Source organism: Bombus pascuorum, chromosome 10, assembly GCF_905332965.1.
Source record: "Bombus pascuorum chromosome 10, iyBomPasc1.1, whole genome shotgun sequence".
NCBI classification, from domain to species: Eukaryota; Metazoa; Arthropoda; class Insecta; order Hymenoptera; family Apidae; genus Bombus; species Bombus pascuorum.
In genome coordinates this window covers 10,010,410-10,030,229 of record NC_083497.1, presented here as the reverse complement: position 1 = coordinate 10,030,229, position 19,820 = coordinate 10,010,410, and the positions used below count along the sequence as shown (strand labels likewise).

Below are 19,820 nucleotides of genomic sequence, written 5' to 3'. Positions count from 1 at the left end.
CATAAAAATGTAACTTCGCAAATGGCACTGTAACACACGATAGACATTACGATAATGATACGGTGCGTGCATATCAAGGTAGGCGAATGCGGACAATATCTTTCTTGTGAAAAGAAAGCTTTCTATAGATACCATTCTGTAAAGATATAGCTAATCCTATAGTGGCCAGTGTTTTATGAAATTTCTCTGAGATCTCTATATACACGATTATACAGTATTTTTTTTATTTAAAAGTCGAAGAGTAAATAAATATTGTGTTTGTTTTGGTTGGAATTTTTTTTTGTTAAACGACGAAATAGTAACCAACAAATATAATTTCCGTTTAGAAAAACAATGTTTCTACAAATTTAGGTGACCCATGAATACCGCGGGTTCAAATAACGCAACCGCAGTAATACGCGGATCTTTTTTTTTTTAATTTTCGAACACTCATTTCGAAACTTTCTTTCTCGCTGGTGCCATTATTTTAATGTATCCTCTGCTATCAGAAAATCATAAAAGACGTGTAGTTTGCCATTGATTCTTAATCACACACTCGTGTACAGCATCAAAGTATTCGCAATTGTTTCTTGTAACTTTCTTAATACGATTTTCTTTTCTCTAACACATAGTGTAGCATATAAAATAAGACTTACGGTTAACACTAGGATATTATTAAACACACATTGGAATACACTTTGCAAAAATACTCACGGTATTCAAAATATATTACCCATTATGATATCTAGTAAATAGAACAATTATTTACACCTGGTTTATCATTTTCCAATTATTTAATACACACTCGTGAAAATATGAATTTGCATAGATATTAATTACACAATTAGTCAATGTTTCCAATCTCCGCGTTGTTCAAGGGTCTACTGTACTAATGACACGATCGATGAAGATTTTTCTTAGTAATAATAATAATCGACTTATCTTTCTTCTTCAAACTCCTGTAGAAATTCCTTCCGGGTGAAAAATGAGTATTCTGCAGCCAGCTTTTAACATATTAATCGTCTGTGGATGCTGGATACCACCGTCTTGTCGAACATTCTACGGAAAGTTGTTGTACGCCGCGTACACGGCGTTTGTGATTTTTCTATTGTGCAGTTTCTGCATCTCGCAATTTCTGAACGTGATACTGAACGTAAGAACGGCGAACGAGTTAAGCGACAGCTTTTACATGTTCATCGCGTCCATTCTTTCCTGTTGCAAGATCTTTACGCTTCTGGTCAACCATAAAGCGATTAGAATCCTCAGCAGGAAACTCGACGAGGAGCCTTGTAAACCAGTAGACGAGCAGGAGATTACGATCCAAAGAAGATTCGACAAAAGCATCGGGTATATGATTATTTTCATTGTTATATAGTTTCTTCAATTCAAAACTCAAATGACCGGTCTCAAAATTTAATTTAAAAATCAATGTTTGTTAATATAAGAATTTATCTTATCTTTTCTCGAGGAGATTCTTCCTTGAAGAAGAAATTTCTTGGCTGACCGTACAATGTACGTTTGCTCGCTACAAACAATTCAGAAATGGACATAGCGGCAAACTTCGTATTTTATGATATCTTCTAATACGAATATTGTATGCGGTATTTTTCGATGCCAAAATTATCGATATTATGTAATTCGCATTACTTTTATTCGAAAACAGCGAAGATATGGCTAATTTAAAAAGAAAGAAGAGATTCTTCTAGCCATTGTGCACGGCATATTAGTTCTTTAACAACTTCGTAAGAATCAAAAAATTATTTTCGTCGCGATTTGCTATAGGGATTACGCGTTGGAACTTTCAAGATCTTTGAAGATGAATATTTCCATTTCCAAAAACTGAAACACGTATAAACAATATATTACAAATTTCGTATCGTCAAAATTTCAAAGAAATCGTAAGAAAGTCGATGTACACTGCAAATACCTTAAAAAGAACTAGGAATCTCATTAATAAGCTATTTGGAGATAATGTGGATTGTTAAAAGTTAAAATAAATTGTTCTAACATTGTTAATTTCCTCCGCCATATTCCGTGGAAATAGTGTATGTACATTCTTTCTCGTTAAAAAAAGAAAATCATATTTCATTGCTTTTCATTTAATCGCGTGATAGGTGTATCTTCTACCATTTGGATTTTTCAATTATAGAAATCGAAGATAACCGAATTTGACTAAATATAGTTTCTTAAAGAGAACTACAAAACCCTTCAGCAGAAATTGTTCTTTATTTTTTATTATTTCTTCTTTATTAGAACAAGTGCACAAGTGCCTTTCAATTGCTCTCGATTTTTTCAATCAGGTATCAGCTTAGGTAAATCGACTGACAAAACTTTATAGACGCTTTACAGGTCGATTACGATCTACTACACGATTATGGTGATGCTTACGGTTGCCTGTATGATATTATTTTCGTTCCTCACTGACTTCGGCGACCGGAAGCTCGCGTACAAAGCCTGGCTGCCTTTCAACTATTCTGTGTCCAATTGCTATTACATCGCGTACGCTCATCAGATCATCGCATTGATTGGCACGGCGCTTCTAAACGTGGCCTGTGATATGCTGGTTTGTGGGTTGCTCGTTCACGTCTGCGGCCAGCAGGAAATCCTGAAGCATAGAGTAAAGGAACTGAAGAAAGAATCGAGACCTGACATTGGAAAAATCGTGCGTTTTCACAATTATTTATACGGGTCAGTGTTATCCATTCGAATAAATAAATAGAATTATTTCAGCATCCAATAATTAACATAATACATAATAACATAAAATAATTGCTTTCTTCGTGTAACTTGAGAATATACATATAAAGAAAAATGTACATTGCCATTTAATACATACAAGCTGACTTTAGCATTTTATGGAGAAAAGATAAAAGATAAAAAATGATATACTTTCATATCGAGCATTAAAATTGTAATTTAATTTTAATGAAAATCGTAACAGAGAGTATTAATTGTTCTACCCCCTACATTAGGCGCGTAAACATACGATATTTAGTTAAGTATATATTTATGCATCTACTATCGAAAAAATCTTATTATAAAATTTAGGCGCAGTATATATTAAACTTTTGTAAATCATAAGACATTTTTCTCGTATTTAACCAACATCGTACAAGTGTATTTTTATTTCTTCATAAAATCTTCTTCAAACAAATCTTACATTCGCGTTATGTTTAAGCGCAGATACGTTTCGATGATACAGCAGAAGTTTCAAGAAATAATAGGTGTTCAACTTCTATCGAGCACCTTCGTGGTTTGTTTTATCCTGTACGAATTGTCAAACGCGCCAGTGAACTCCAAATATGTGCAATTCGTCCTATACCTGACCTGCATGATGACACAGGTCTTCTTCTATTGCTGGTATGGAAATCAGCTCAAATTAAAGGTAAATTTCATTGAACCGAGTTATCTGATAAAATTAAAGGTGCTCGACTATGGATTATAATTCGACGATATGCGAAACAATAGAGTGTCGAGGTTGCGAATGCAATCTTTGAGGTGGATTGGATATCCTTTGATAATAGCAGCAAGAAGAGTTTGATAAACGTAATGAGAAGAGCCACGAAACCGATCGAATTGACCTGTGCCTACATATTTACGATGGACTTGAAAACTTTCGTGGACGTTAGTACATAGAATTAAATATATATAGTCATGAAAGTATTTGGATATCTACTATAGGAACCTGCTATGAACATATTACGTATGTTACAAAAAACATTTTGAAATTGAGGAGATGAGTTGTGACTAGTGGTGATCATTAAATTGCGGATTTTTATACATTTATGCGTATAAGTGCACAGAATGCACATAATTTGTGAAAGTATGCAAAATGTTCAAAGTATAATACTCTTTACATATAATGTACATCTGGCAAGTAAAACAGTGTTCTACCTATGTTCCATTTATTTAACAATGTTTCTAAAGATATGAATTTACATAAATGTTCACAGAGTTTCAAACAAAAATTCCATAAAGTTTTCTATATATATATATATATATATATATATATATATATATGTCGGAGATGAAAGGACACCGCCCCCCTCCCGTTGGAATTCCTTGGAGAACCCCCAATACTGTAGCCTTTACAAAATAACCCAAATACAATTGTTCGAGACTTGAGATAATGAGCTTAGGCTCGAGGCGACAACGTAGCCGCGGTTACGGGATGAACGTTTCACCTAACAGTGGTATAGAATTGCATAGCTCTCCTTTAAATAATTAGCCGTACCGACACTTAACAGCAAACATTCCAACTCGCCACACACAGACCCTATTCTTCGGGCAAGATGATCGCCAGATATCGATGCATCATTCACAGTACGTGTTCAGCTAGCCTGAGGACCCGCTATAAATCTTGGGATTTAGTTAACTAAGGACCTTCAAATTGACAAACAGTCTTTATTCTATCAGCCAGTAAATCTGTCACCTATTGCGGGAAGATACGGGAGATCTGCTTTCCTCACGTACGACGCTTCCCGCTAGGAACTCTCTCTTTTAGGGCGACTAGCACCCTTTTCTAACCATCAACATAGAAATTAACCAATTAACAGCAACGTCCATTTCCCTTACCTTCCGAGCGGAGGCTTTCCTCGACGAATCCGATGATCTCGTGCCCTTAGGCATACCCCATCATAGTTTTCCTCTGCAGCGTCATCATGACGGAAAGTCATTCCTTTTCTTGCAGTCTCATCAGTCAGTTACCTAGTGCCCGTACGATCGGTGAATAGTCCACGTTTCAATAAAGAGTTAGTCAAGTAATCCTTGTATCGCGAGAAGTAAGTCGAGTCCGACTTAGACTTTGGGACAAAGTACATCTGTTATCCCGTTGACCGCGGATTCGTTATCGAACCTAGGGTCATTGTCATCAGTGTTTAATTACAGCGGCCACTTGCCAATCTTGCAACATCCATACTTGCGTTAATAAACGCTACCTCGATTGCGTGACAACGATGAATAACTCCGGTGAAGATTCATTACACGTCCCTGACCCAAGTCTTAAAATAAATATTTTTTTATAAAATATTTATTTATTATAAAATATTTCTATACTAATTGTAAATGTCCAAATACTTTTGTGAATCAGTATAGACACGTGTCTCACAAATCAAGGATTTTATTGATTTATTAATTCGTTTACGTTTCTTACAGATACTGAAGATGTCATATTCGACGTACAATTTGCTCCAAAGGACGAAAGAATCTTAAAATACGAAGATCTTCGTAAAAATTAAAACTGATCGTCACAGGCAAACAGACGCGTTGAATTTTTGGAATTCGAAGTTTTTTAAATGTCGAAATTAAAAATGTGGAATTCGAACAATATTGCACACCTTTCCGCAGGAGACGATCGATGCTAATTTTTACGTGTTACCTTCAAGAAACGCTAATACAATGAAATCTGTCCAACGATATGTAAATCATGCAATTGCCACGCTAAAGATACTAAAATTCAACTTACCTTTATACGAAGCCTGTTTCATATTCTCTCGTCCTCTTTTCCTTCCAAAATGAAATTCCTATCGATACTCGTGAACGTTTTTTTGTCGAAATAAAAGAAATGTCTATGTTCTATTCCATTCTATGTCTATGGCATCTGTTCAGTTTCTCCGCTTGCCAGTCGTTAAATATTTGAACTTGTTGTTTTATGCATAAGATGATATAAATTCAAAAGACTCGAAAATAAATAGTTGCGAGGAATTTTAAATTCCTTCTGGACGTTTTCCATGCATTTGCCTGGAAGTACAATAATAATATAGTCCATGCACCAGAAAGGGGGAAGTTTTATAAACGATAATCTTCGTGCGATACGTATCGATATTCCGTGTCTATACATTGTCGCACGCTATTAAATATATTATACGACAACGCATTTCGTCGACATTCGTCTCTTTCTTCTGTTATATTTCCAGTTTGTCAGCATACCGTACCAAATAATATCAACGGTCTTCGGCTATTGTAAGGAAAAGTTCTTTCAAGCAAGTGTTAAAAAGAAACACTCGTGTCGATCGGATACTTTGTTATTATTTTCAGAAGCTAATCTCTATATCAATTAAAACGTCTATTAAAATTTACTATTATTTCCAAACAATCGTTATTTTCACAGGAAACTTTGCTTTTCAAGAAATCATCGGACGATGATTAGAAACGTCAGAGGCGAAGAAGAGAAATATATTAGTGCAGAAATTTAAAGATACGAAAATATCTATAGGAAGGAGCAATCGGTGCAGAAATTTTAAAAACTGAGCGATGCATCTGTTACGATTGACATATCGTTTTTTGATAATATGCGCCTGTTGGCGACCGCCGTTGCTATCGCCATTAAAAAATGTTGCGTACACCGTCTACCGTTATTACGTGATACTGTTGGTGTATGGTGGCTCAATTTGTCAATTCATCGATCTAATATTTATCGTGGAGACCTTAGATGAGTTCTGCGACAATATTTACCTAACTCTGACGTTTTTCATTTCGTGTCTCAAGATGTACAGTATATTGTCCAATCGTAAGAATATCATCGTCATAACGGATATGCTGGAGAACACACCTTTTCAGCCAGAGACGAAGGAAGAGATCGAGATTCGAGAAAAGTGTGAAAGACATGCCAGGTAAATATTGTACATAATATAATCTTGGTATTGAGAGCAAAAGTGTACCAAACATTTCTTTCTTTTTTGTGAATGTAACTTTACAGTTTTCATAGATTCCAATGAACGTTATTAAATCATACAAAAGAGGAAGAATTAATTTTTTCAAATCAAAGAATACCTTACATTATAACGAATACAAATACGTGTATTTTAGACAGAGAATTATTGATTCTGTTGCGTACCGAACTTAGTTCGCTTTGCTCTCGACGCCCCAATCATTTTCAATAAATTTGCTCTTAGTTCCTACGATATAATTTTCTATATCATTCACGTATATATAATTATCAATAAAGATAGATATATTCCACGTGTCATTACCTATCACCTTACGAATCGCCACAGATCGAACGCGTTTTATTACGCACTTCTAGTTGAATCGTCAGTGGTGATAATGTCGGTATTAACATTGCTCGGTGCATTGTACAAAGGCGAAAGTCACAAGCTAGCGTTTCGAATGTGGTTACCTTGGAACCATACTTCGACAGCCACCTATAGCTTCATCTACAGTCAACAAATTTTAATTCATGCCTACAATGGTCTGCTGCACGTTGCCTGCGATAGTCTCATATGGACGTTGTTGATGTTCGTCTGCAGTCAGATCGAAATCTTTGGATATCGCTTGAAGAAGATCAAACAAGGCACGAATGATTGCAAACTGTGCATTCGTTATCACAATCGCATCTATCGGTACGGTATACCCTGTATTTGAGCGTTTCATTTTCTTCTACTCCCTTAACTGAATAAAATATCGTAATTTACAACGTACAATTCATATAAGACGATTTCTTTAAGTTTCGCGATACAATTATTATCATTCTACGTATAATCAACTTTCCTACGTTAAAAATCTCCATTTATAGAATTTACGTGATTTATCATTTCAACTTTTGTATTCAATATTTAGCGAGTAAGCTAAAAGCTCGTTGCACAGTTAAGGGATTACCGATGTCGAGGAATAATATTCATTTTCGATAATCTATAAAATAATATCATATATTTCGTAATTCGTTCGTCGACGAAACAATTGCAGATTCGCCACCATGATAAACGAAGAGTTTAAACTGATGATTTTCGTTCAGTTCGCAGTGAGCACGCTGACGATATGCATGAATCTTTACATCTTAACGGGAACGAATGTCTCGCTCGAGATGATTGTGAAAATAATTATGTTCAGCAGCTGTATGTTAACACAGATATACATTTTATGTTGGTACGGCAACGAAGTTGAGCTGAAGGTATTTCCCTTAACGATAACACAACTATCGTTTGGTTTAATCTTCCTTTGTTAAATCTTTCTAATAACGTTGTCTGTTCTTCATTTAGAGCCTCGAAATTTCCAATATGATTTTCGAAATCGACTGGCTGGCGCTCAAGGAAACCACTAAACGGGACTTGTTAATGATCATGATGCGCGCGAGATCTCCCATACAAATGACTAGTGTTCACGTGGTGACGATGAATCTCAAGTCGTTCGTGATCGTTAGTATGGAAAGAATCGACTTTTTTTTTGACTGACTGACGCTTCCTTATTATCTAATGATCGCTAAAAAATCAGATAAGTCTATCACATAGTTTTCTACCCATACGAATTGCGAAATTAAAAACTTTTTCATCTTATTAGATATTTTTTCCAGATGAAGTGTCATAAAGAAGTAAAAATGAATTAAACACGAAAATTTCAATTCTCCCTGTAAAGTAAAAAACGCAAGAACCAATATACGTAACATGTTCCTTTTCCAATAAAAGTAGACATTGATATTACCAATAATATACTTCATATTTCCAGTAATTGCAAAAATGAGAAATTCGATACCAGACGTTCCGACTGGTTCGATAGTTTTATCATCAACGTATAATCTGTGTTTCATACCATCATACGAAATTCTCTTTGTCGCAGTTGTTGAAAACTTCTTATTCGGCGTACAATCTGCTGCAAGGTATGTAGCAGAGGTTAGCGAGCCAAGCAGCAGCTTCTCGCGAGACGAATAGAGGCACGACCCTTTCATGGACACACGCAATGGAGGAATGTAGAGTATGTGAGAGGAATAAACGAAACAATAAATAATATACAGGAGCGTTACGTTTATAACGGAACTCTTTCCTCCTTTATCATTAATTTCTCTTTTCTTCTCTCGAAGAAGCCTGGACACCTTTTAAATATTTATCTATGGATAACGACCATCGCGTTCCATTCTACACGCTGATCATTTATATTTCAAGCAAACCGCCGTCAATATCGCCATCGACATTAACAACGTGTATCGTGAATTCACGTTGAAAAAAGAAAGGGGAAACAGCAAGACATAGAATTATCGGTATCTTGTTTTGTATCTGTTGCAAAAGTAATTGCGCGACTGCGTACTTTGTAACCGAAGATAGTGGTTTCCAAGGTAAAATCTAAAGGTACAGTTCTGACAATTAACTGGTGCATTTGAACCAACTCGATCTAGTATTTAGGTACTGCGTTATTGGTAATATCTTTCGGCAAAGAATTGACCGATCGGAATATACTTTGTGGATATTTATTTAAATTCATATTGTTATGAAAACAACTGAAGGAATGAGACTTATAGAGATTTTTTTCGCATATTTCTGCATTTTTTCGTGTTTAAATTTCCCACAAATGTGTAAAAACTTGTAATGTATTAATTCGCTTCTACGAACGCGTACAATATTGCTTTCAATTATTATTTTTTATTATTAGAATTATTTGACGTTTGTAAGCACATCGAGGATTATAAGAAACAAAGTTTAGAAAAATTCGAAATGCACACTTTACGTTGGACATTCGCGCTTTTTACTCTGACCGGTCTTACACGACCGTCCACGTGGAAATATTTATGGAAAAGAGTTTTGTACAATGCTTACACGATCGTCGTGTTGCTGTTGCTCTTCAGTTTCGAAACTTCCCTGATTCTGGATCTTGTCATCAACGTGGATAATCAAGATGATTTTAGTGAAAATTTGTACGTAACGCTGGTTCTCTTCTCCAGCTGTTGCAAGGCTCTCGTGCTACTAATTTATCGAGGAAATATTGAAATCTTAATGGGCGTTTTGTTAGAGGAACCTTTCGCACCTGTGAACGACGAAGAGATTGAAATTCGAACGAAATTCGAGGAACGAATCGAGTAAGTTGGTACTGTAGTTATAGTACGATAAAGATTAAAATAGCAGTCGAGCCTCGATTAATGAAAGATTTGAGAATGATCCCTTGTCGGAAAAATCGAGAAACGAGAGTAGAAATTGAGAGAAATTATTACATTTTTATTTAAAAATTTTTGTTTTCGTTTAATATCGATATTTATGAAACAGTTTAAAAGCGTTTGCTTCTATGTAATATTTGTAAAGCAGCACAAGAGTAAATGTTCTTTTATTCAAGCGAAAACAAATTTATTCGATTGTCCAGAAAATTCAATTATTCGAATAGCGTGCCATGATTAAAATGCAGATAATCGAGGTTTCGCTGTATTTGTAAAACGTCAATGGTAGAATTAATTGTATTACATTTATAGATGGAACTCCAAAGCTTACTCGTTTGTACTTCACTTCTTCGTGATCTGGCTATGGATAGGCGCATTTCTTACAGACTTCAGACGTGGAAGACTGAAATTTCGAGCCTGGATACCTTATGACTACGATTCACCGCTTCTCTTTCTTCTTAGCTTTATTCACCAGATCCTGGCCACGATGTTCAGCACGAATTTCAACATCGTTTGCGATTGTTTGTTCAGCGGTATACTGATTCACATTTATTGCCAATTCGAGATCCTTGAACACCGTATGAAAAACATTACGACGGATAAAAATTACTCGGCGAAATTCTGTGCACATCATCATCACCGCATATACAAGTTTGTTTTAATATTATGTTACTATATAAGTAAATATAAGCAAATTTCTCAGTCTTCGTTCATTAGAACCTTTTTCCCTTCGCAAAGTTACCTAGATATTAAGCAATTAATTTTCAGAATCCCCTGGAAAGCAAAATTTTTAAATAGATTCCTTTGAATAAAAAATATTTCTGTATTTCTACATGTATTTTTCATAAATGAGCAGACTTTCGAAATACATGATTACGTATCTGGGGAAACAAATTACAGATTCGCATCGATGGTGAACGATAACTTCAAAATGATCATGTCGATGCAATTTTTGATAAGCACCGGAGCCGTGTGTTTCAATCTCTATCGATTGTCGGTGATGGAATTTGGCCCAAAATTTATGGAAACAGCGACCTACACGTTGTGTCTGCTCATGCAGGTATTCTACTACTGCTGGTACGGCAACGAAGTCAAACTGAAGGTACGTTTTACTTGTGATCTAATGATCTTGCTAGAGGCCAAATTGCGAGATATTACAATTTCAAATATTTCCGTTCTATAGAGTCTGGAAATTCCTAACGCGGTGCTGGAAAGTAATCTACCATTTTTAAACGACAGCTCGAAGAAGATTCTTTTACTGATCACGAGACGCGCGTTAGAACCTATCGAATTCACTAGTTGCCATGTCATCTCCATGAACCTCGAATCTTTCGCTATAGTCAGTATCAAAGAAACAAGTAACGCTTTAACCCTTTGACAGTGTAATAAAACGACGAACTCAGAAAATCATTAATTTTTAATTAATGATACCAATGAAAAGAAACGATTGGAAGGTGATTTTATTATATTTTCCAATTCTTGCCACATTGTCCAATAATCTTTGAGACAAATGGACATTTTTACGTCTATCATTCTGCTTTAGCGCGTATGTGTTCCTGTTTACGTGTAAGTTGTAAAGTTATTGTACTATCTCGTAACGTAAATGGAAGTCAAACTCGCAAGACAAGCAAAGATAAAGAATTCTAGTACCATATTTGACTTGCTTGGATCTTGGACTATACTGTCAAGGGGATTCTGCTACCATTAGAAAGAAATATTTTCACAGAAATAGTTTCGCTATTACTTTAATAATCGTCTCTCTATCGAATGTTTTGTTTGTGACAGCTGCTGAAGACTTCCTACTCAGCGTACAATTTGCTTCAACAAAGCAAACTAAGCGACTAAGAACCATCGTATTTTAATCCGAGTGTAATACGAAACATGGACTACTCACATGCAAACTAATACAAATGTTCTTTTTTTTATGACACACATCAATAAATCAGTATGTAATTTCCCGTCCTGCTTTTTCTTTTGCTCGCAATAAAAATCGAAACCATTGTTTGCCTAATTAGCACTCTGATAAAATTAGAAATGTCAACATTAGTTAAACGAGCGTCGTACTTTCTAATCAGTCAAGGTAGATATAAAAATAGTATATACATAATAGACATACAATATATGACATATTTCACTGCCTATCAAACATCTGACAATGAGTCCAATTAGTTATTTCTAACTACAGTTAGCACGAAAATTTGTCATAAATAAGTGAGAAAGAAAATAGATTAGCTTGACATTAATATGCCACTGACACAAATAATCCTACCTCAATTTATCTTCCCCTCTATTCACTGAATCGTCCGGTATTCTATCCTACAAGCAACCATAATTAAAAATTGTCTTCCCTGTTCGATTCTTGAAACGTAACTAAACGCGTATAAGCTGGCGATAAAAAGTACACAAGCGGGCAGTAATATAATTGCACGTTAGAAACAGTGGAAACGTCGTCATTAAAAATGTAATTACTCTCGACGATGCCGAGTTCAAGGTAATCAATCAATTAGAACGTAACTCGTCGGTTAAATGACACACGCTATGTCGTTTAGTGCCATCACAGCATCTATATTTCAATCCAATGAAGTAAACGGAAGCTGGAAATGAAAAATAGAGAGAGTCACTCTATAATAGTAGTTTTTAAAAATGTAACTTCTTGCATCGTCGTAGCGCGGTGACATCGATAATAACGATAATTACGCGGGGGTGAATTCCAAGAGGGAACTATCCCATTTAAGACAGCGAAACATTTCATTTCCTTACGGTTATTAGTAGCATCTAATGCTTCGAACGATACACTTACTTCAAAGATAATCTTTATTTTCATGTTCTCATCTTCAATGCTACGTTTCATTGGAAATAACTTTTTCTTTTGATGAATTAAAATATACCGTAAGAAAATCCTCCTAGTGATCATTGCGAAGACTGATAGTATAAGACCTAAACTGTTCGAAGGTGCTTGATCGTTCGATCTTTCCTAACACGAAGTGTTAAGTAAGACAAATTACACCGCAAATATTGAAAATGCACGTACTACGATGGACATTCAAACTTTTTATCGCCAGCGGATATTTTCTACCGCCCACGTTGAAGTCTCCGATGAAACGCTTTCTCTATAATTTATATACGGTTTTCGTGACGGCGTACATGTGGAGCTACTCCCTCACGCTAATCATAGACATTTGCCTCAACGTGGAAACGCAGGACGACTTGAGTGAGAATTTTGGCATAACTGTCACGGCACTTATTACGAGTTGCAAACTTGTGAGCTTAGTCATAGGGCGAAAAACTATCGTAAATATGTTGGATATACTCAAGAAGAAGCCCTTTGTGCCAGAGAACAGTGGAGAAGTAGAAATTCACGCGAGATATGACAATCTAATCGAGTAAGTTCTTTCTGTTCGCTACAATATGTATAGTTGTAAGGAAATTATTTAAAATATCATTTTTTTCCTTTTTTTTTTAGAAAAGTCGCGATGTTTTATACGATCCAAGTCATATTTTGTGCGCTTGCTCTCATAGGAACGACATTAATCAGTGACTTTAAATTGAAAAAATTGATGTTCCGCGCTTGGTTTCTTTTCGACTTCACTTCCTCGTGGTTTGCGTTTTCCATGACGTTCACTTATCAGTTCGTGGGTTTAATGATCATAGCCATTGGTGTCAGTATGTTCGACACGTTATTCGCTGGCCTGTTGCTTCACATCTGTTGTCAATTCGAGATGTTGATGAATCGCCTGCACAATATCGAAGGAAATGAAATTCAATCGTTAAAAAACTGCATTCGGCACCATAATACAATATTCAGGTTTGTTACCTGTGTGTTTTTATTTAATTAATGAAAGTAATTGCTATTAATGAAAGTAACAAACTAACGAAGCTAATTGAAGGTTAAGGGAGAAACCGAAATAAGTTGTATCTTTATTAATTTTTTATTTTGCGACTGAAAAGAAATATTTTAACTTAGAATAGTTGAACAGAAGAGCCTGTTAGGTCGAAAGACATAATTGGCTATGTTCCGAGGAAACCAAAGGTATTAACAATATTTTGACAACTACAACAAAATTTTAGAAACGAAGAAGGGGGTTGATAAATATACATATATCGTGTCTCAAAAATCAGTAAAAAGAAATTTTGATACGGCGGGATTAATCGACAACACTGGATTTTAACAATGTTCAGCTGTCACAAAGTGGGAAATGTGATTTGTCACTTTTCTTACCCGAAATCTTCAATTAAAGAAAACAGTGAAATAACACTTATCTCAATTATTTCAGGTTCGCCGAAATAGTAAACAATTTTTTTAACAAAATGATGTTCGTGCAATATATGGTAAGCGCAGTCGCGATATGCTTTACCCTTTATCAACTAACAGAAACAAAGGACACTTTGCAATTAATAGGATGGACATCGTTCATGTTTTCCGCCTTAATTCAAACTTTTTATTTTTGTTGGTTCGGAGATGCAGCGAAAGTAAAGGTAGATAGATACACACGTAGATATAATACGAGCTGTCGTTTCTTCTTAAATCAATAATTTGTGGACCTTTTATCTCTGCAGAGCCTCGATATTTCTAATATGGTATATAATAGCGATTGGCCAAATTTGAGCAACGACGCCAGGAAGATGCTTGTGATAATCATGGCACGTTCAATGACGCCTGTTGAGATTACAAGCGCCTATATTTTACCAATGAACTTGGAATCTTTCAAAGGTGTCAGTATCTATATAAAAATACATTATTTGTACAAACGTAGACTAAAAACAATACTCGGTAAACTGAGTAATTTGCCGTTGATTTGGGAAAAAAAGTTCCCCCAATTTTGTCTAATTTTTGTATAATTGACTCAAATATGACAATCTTCCAAACTGTTCTATCCTTTGTAATAGGTGGTCATTGCTTAAAAATTATCAATTAACAATGAAAATTCAGTGCACGTATTGAATGTAGACCTCAATTAATGAGAAACGATACTAATTCGAAAAATATTACAAAAAATTCTGATACACTTGGATTAATATAGCTTATTGCAATAAGCTAATAATGTAAAATCACGCGATTAGACTTCTCATACCTTCCAATTTTTGTTCTCGAAATAATAGATACACGGAATGATACTGTAAATATTCTACAAAATAATCTTACGTTGATTGCCGAATGTGAGATAACATTCATTGATGTTGACGACAAATGTTACATTCTTTTTCCAAAAACATACTTATTTCGCGGTTTACTAAAATTGTGTTTTATAAAGTGCCTCGTTTGTCGTAGTTGATGAAAGCTACTTACTCGGCGTATAACATGCTGGTACAGAATAAGTCGTCGCGGTAGACCGTGTGCGGAGAATTAGTGGCCTTAGCGTATCCTTTCGTTCCTTCGTCACACAATGGGAGAATTATGATAGAGGAAACAAAAAACGAATTATTGAAACAGCGCAGTAAATTATGTACCATGCAAGCACAATAAATTTCAAACACTCAAGTGAGGTTCAGGTTATAACAGCGGGATTTTCGCGAATAATCTTCCACCTTATTTTACTAAGAATGTTTAATAATTTCAGAGTAAATCCGATTCGATGACTACCAATTGAAAAGACCAAAAAATTTATACCGAAATTTTTCTATCGAGTTACGATCAGATGCCGAAGGATTTTCCATTTGTTGTGTAATTTGCTTCAACAAAACAATACAGGACAATAAGAAGCATCTTCTAAATCGAGAGTAATACATAACGTGAAACACTAGCATGCGATCTAGTTTAAATGCGTTCTTATATTATACACGTCAATAAAGCTTAGAAACAGTAGCACAGATGTAATAGAAGTACGTCGTTGTTGAAGCTATTTGCATTTCTTTCCTCGTTCATTTTTTTCTTCTCGAAATAAAAATAATCGTTCTTGGAACGACTGACTCTGCACGACGCAACGGTCTGTAAAATGACGATTTCAAGGTAGTTAAACCTAATTTTAATAAGAAATGTGAAACCAGGAAGTAGGGGACGAAGCTATTGCAACGTTTTCAGAGGTATTATACTGTATGTCGTATCGTTGCATCATTAACAAACATAATGATATAGAACGTTTTACAATGGGGTAAATGTTCCGCAAGAATATGGGTTTTATTAATACGATATATGAACTCGTGGATATTCGGAGATAGCCAGTGATATCGAAGACGTTTAGAATTATATTCCACACGACACTCCTCTCATTCGTATTCATGCAATTTGTGTTTCACTATTTCAACAAGAAGTTATTTATTTTACTTTAATAAAGTAAATGGTTTATTTTTCTATTGTGACGAAATAATTGGTGTGAACGATCACTACGTTTTATCTAAATTTTCTTTTTCAATAAACAAATTAGAAACGATGTAAAACCCAAGTGGACACGCAAAGAAGTATTTTACGTCAGCTTTAGCCGATGAATTCCAATAAAAATGACTGTGCACACGCTACAATTTTCACGTATTCTACTTTCGATCGCCGGTTGTTTGCCACCAAGTTCGTGGACATCACCGTTCACAAAATCTTTGTACAAATTTTACACGTTGTTCGTGTGGCTTCTAATATTATCTCTCGTGTCCGCTCAGATTTTAGATATAATTATAAATGTGGAAAATCAAGACCAATTCAGTGACAATTTTTACATCACTCTCGTGGTATTCGTCAGCGGCTGCAAATTGAGTATTATGTTAAAGCATCGTGAAAGTATCTTATCTTTGATCGAGAGCCTCGGACGCGAACCTTTCTCGCCGATGAACGACGAAGAAGAGAAAATTCAAATGAAATTTAACAAAACAAACGAGTAAGTACCTATACGTACTACTTTTCAGAATGGGTCAGAAACAATGAACATTTTTCAAATTTTCCCGGGCAGGGACAAAATTAATTTTTGAATTCACGAACAACAGAGATTTGAATAAAAATATCTGTTTAATTTCTTTCTGTCGCTGCTTGTCGTCAGATAAGAGAAATGCTGTTGAAAAATGTGGTAATTTTAATTAACATAGACAGGAAGGGTTTGATGTGAAAGAAACAGTATGCCAGTGAGTGAAATTTTCCAAAGGATGAAAACGTTAGACAATTGAAATTAACATTCTTACAGACGAATCGCAATTTGTTACACGATTCTGGTGGAGGTGGCTGCGATATGGATATTCGTAAGAGCGTTCCTCACGGACTTCAAGAAGAGAAAACTAGTCTTTCGAGCTTGGTTACCGTACGATTATTCGGAGCTGCTGCCATACACGTTCAGTTACACTTACGAAGTTGCCACTTCGTTGCTGTGCTCTTGTCAAAACGTTGCTAGTGACACGCTATTCGCTGGCTTGCTGATTCAAATTAACGGCCAGTTCGAAATACTCGAGGAACGTCTGAAAAACATCGAGGAGGACTCGAATTATTCGGCGAAGCAGTGCGTCAAACATTATCAACAAATTTACAAGTTCGTGTCGAATTTATCATCTATTATGTTGTGCAATAAGTTCGTTTGCCTTTACGTGCGAATTTATTACACATCGAACATTTTACCAGCTTAAAAGGACAACAAACAGGTTTAATAAAACTTACTAACAAAGCATATGCTGAATTGCTACAGATTCTCTAAAACGGTGAACGAGAAATTCAAAATAATACTTTTCTTGCAATTTTGTACGATCGCATTTACGCTATGCTTTAATCTCTACCGAATGACCAACATAACGATGCTTTCTAAATTTCTGGAGGCGTCGCTTTACCTAATTCGCATTATAGCGCAGATACTGTATTATTGTTGGTTCAGTAACGAAGTGAAATTGAAGGTTCGTTATCGAAGTAGAAGAACAAGACAGACATAAATATATCAATTTTTGGTTAAATGTTTCGTGCAATATCTTTTCACTGCAGAGCCTTCAGGTGCCTGCCATGATATTTAAGAGTAATTGGACATCGTGCGATACGAAAACAAAGAAGATTCTCTTAGTGATCATGACACGAGCGACACATCCTATAGAATTTACGAGTGGCTACCTGGTAACGTTGAATATCGATTCTTTCGTAGCGGTTAGTATTTAAATATATTATAAAATATTCCATTTTCATCAGCGTGCATAATTATCTGTCGAATTATTTCTCTTAAAAAAACACGTTTCAAACTGAACTTTCTTCCTTGTATATTTTTCGCCACACGTTTTCTTCGAATAACGCATAGCTCGAGAGGGAAGTAATCAAAGAGAAATTGAAATGATACACCGTGATAAAAGCCTACGTATTACATCTGACTTTATAATGCGACATTTTAAAATCAATCCAAAAATGGTTGCTTCTTTATTACAGCTGATGAAAACCTCATACTCAGTTTTTAACTTGTTGCAACAAACTAAATGACGATACGAAGTGAAAGAGCAGCGGATCTTGACATTATGTCTTTGGATTTTTCCGGATGAGTACGTTCTGCAAATGTACCGAGGCATGTAGAGTACATAGCAATAAACTTTATATCGTGAAATGCTAATCCATAAATACTTGCCTGGAAAAGCATACGCATACGATGCTCCACTTTTCAGTAAAAATTCTCTCAACCAGTTTATGGAAACTACCTGCCGGTCGTTCCGTTTTACCAAACACTATCGGAGGTAAATATTTACATCGCGTCAGCTCGCAACAGAGGATAATTTGAAGGGACGCATGGAGAAAACATGTACGCAGATGATCCATTATTATTTCAACAGTAGTTATACATACAATGTCATCGTGTATTTTTAAAATAATAATACGTATCAGCGAAGGGTAAGTTGCAGTAGAAAATAAATCTATTAAAGGAAGTAAGAGGGAATTGATACTTTACGATCATCAGTCACGTTTCAAACTTCGAACAGGAGTTGCTCAAGAGTAGTGTACAGGCCTGTTTTTTCTACATTTTCGATCATTTCTATATATAATTACTATCCCTATTAGTATAGTGAAGTAAGAGTCACTTAAATAAAAAAAGTGCGTGATAATAAAAAATTGTCACTTCAACGATACATATAATGCGGTGGACATTTTTGCTGCTGTCGTTATGTGGCTGCTTTCCACCCCCTTCGTGAAAAACAGTATTCCCATTCCTGTTCCTAAATAGTTTATTCCTGTTGAATAATTTATTCAAATATTAGAGCTAATATAAAATGTAGAAAAACATGTAAGATTTCAGCGATAATATTCCAGTGACGGTAATACCGTGTCTCCACATCCCCCAAAGTTTTCATTTTCATTTTACTGATATATCGTGAGAACTTCTTATTTTTTTTTTTTTTTTAATAAACCTGAACGAATCGACAGAATTTTTGCGATCGTGGGTCTATATAATAATTTGTTAACTACGAAGGAATTATCAGTGTTCAACCAGATGATTTGCGATTTATTCTTCCACAATCTCTACACGATATTCCTGGTATATGTTTATTTTTTCAAAAAGAATGATTGGGAAGTGATTTTATTATATTTTGCAATTCTTGTGATATTATTCAATAATATTTGAAATGAATGGCCATTTTTACGTCTTAAATAAATAGAAAATGATAGTAAGGAGAAGACATAATAAAAAAATGCACTATAAGTACTATACTTGACGTATCTGAATATCTCTTGCAGTATATTTTCAGAAAGTAAAAGCGATTCTATTTTCATTAAAAAGAAATATTTTCATAGAAATAGTTTCGTAATTACCGTTGTGATCGTCTCTCTATCGAATGTTCCGCTTGTTCGATTGCTAAAGCCTCGCTGTTCTGCGTATGCTTTGCTTCAATAAAGCAAATCAAAGAACCATGTTTCTCTAAACTCACATGAAATTTAGTAAACATGTTCTACTTTTACGACACACAAATTAATTCATCAATAAATCATTTCTCATTCTTCCATCTTTTCTGATCGCCATAAAAATGAAGCCATTCTTTGGGCAATTGACTCTTTCATAAAACTGAATATTAACATTAGTCCAACAACCTTCTTACTTCTTAATCTTTTTAATGAGCA

At 35.1% G+C, this 19,820-nt stretch overlaps 4 protein-coding genes across 4 annotated transcripts; all 4 read left to right on the top strand.

The window, feature by feature from the left end:
* The first annotated feature begins 3,167 nt into the window (after positions 1 to 3,167).
* Positions 3,168 to 5,431, top strand: LOC132911439 (putative odorant receptor 85d). The gene is made up of 3 exons (XM_060968048.1): positions 3,168 to 3,364; positions 3,448 to 3,603; positions 5,134 to 5,431. Exons 1-3 carry the CDS (start codon positions 3,173 to 3,175, stop codon positions 5,188 to 5,190), a joined length of 405 nt encoding a protein of 134 aa, XP_060824031.1. The 5' UTR covers positions 3,168 to 3,172; the 3' UTR covers positions 5,191 to 5,431.
* Positions 5,432 to 7,667: 2,236 nt separating this feature from the next.
* LOC132911442 (odorant receptor 4-like) lies at positions 7,668 to 8,774 on the top strand. Its single transcript, XM_060968052.1, has 3 exons — positions 7,668 to 7,867; positions 7,956 to 8,111; positions 8,530 to 8,774. The coding sequence occupies exons 1-3, from the start codon at positions 7,673 to 7,675 to the stop codon at positions 8,575 to 8,577; spliced, it is 399 nt and encodes a 132-aa protein (XP_060824035.1). The 5' UTR covers positions 7,668 to 7,672; the 3' UTR covers positions 8,578 to 8,774.
* A 1,836-nt stretch (positions 8,775 to 10,610) lies between these two features.
* Positions 10,611 to 11,210, top strand: LOC132911396 (uncharacterized). Its single transcript, XM_060968016.1, has 2 exons — positions 10,611 to 10,970; positions 11,016 to 11,210. Exons 1-2 carry the CDS (start codon positions 10,743 to 10,745, stop codon positions 11,208 to 11,210), a joined length of 423 nt encoding a protein of 140 aa, XP_060823999.1. The 5' UTR covers positions 10,611 to 10,742.
* Positions 11,211 to 12,162: 952 nt separating this feature from the next.
* On the top strand, positions 12,163 to 18,870 carry LOC132911394 (uncharacterized). Its single transcript, XM_060968015.1, has 10 exons — positions 12,163 to 13,215; positions 13,296 to 13,637; positions 14,107 to 14,308; positions 14,390 to 14,545; positions 15,102 to 15,158; positions 16,421 to 16,635; positions 16,936 to 17,274; positions 17,428 to 17,629; positions 17,715 to 17,870; positions 18,144 to 18,870. Exons 1-10 carry the CDS (start codon positions 12,854 to 12,856, stop codon positions 18,192 to 18,194), a joined length of 2,082 nt encoding a protein of 693 aa, XP_060823998.1. The 5' UTR covers positions 12,163 to 12,853; the 3' UTR covers positions 18,195 to 18,870.
* The last annotated feature ends 950 nt before the right edge of the window (positions 18,871 to 19,820 follow it).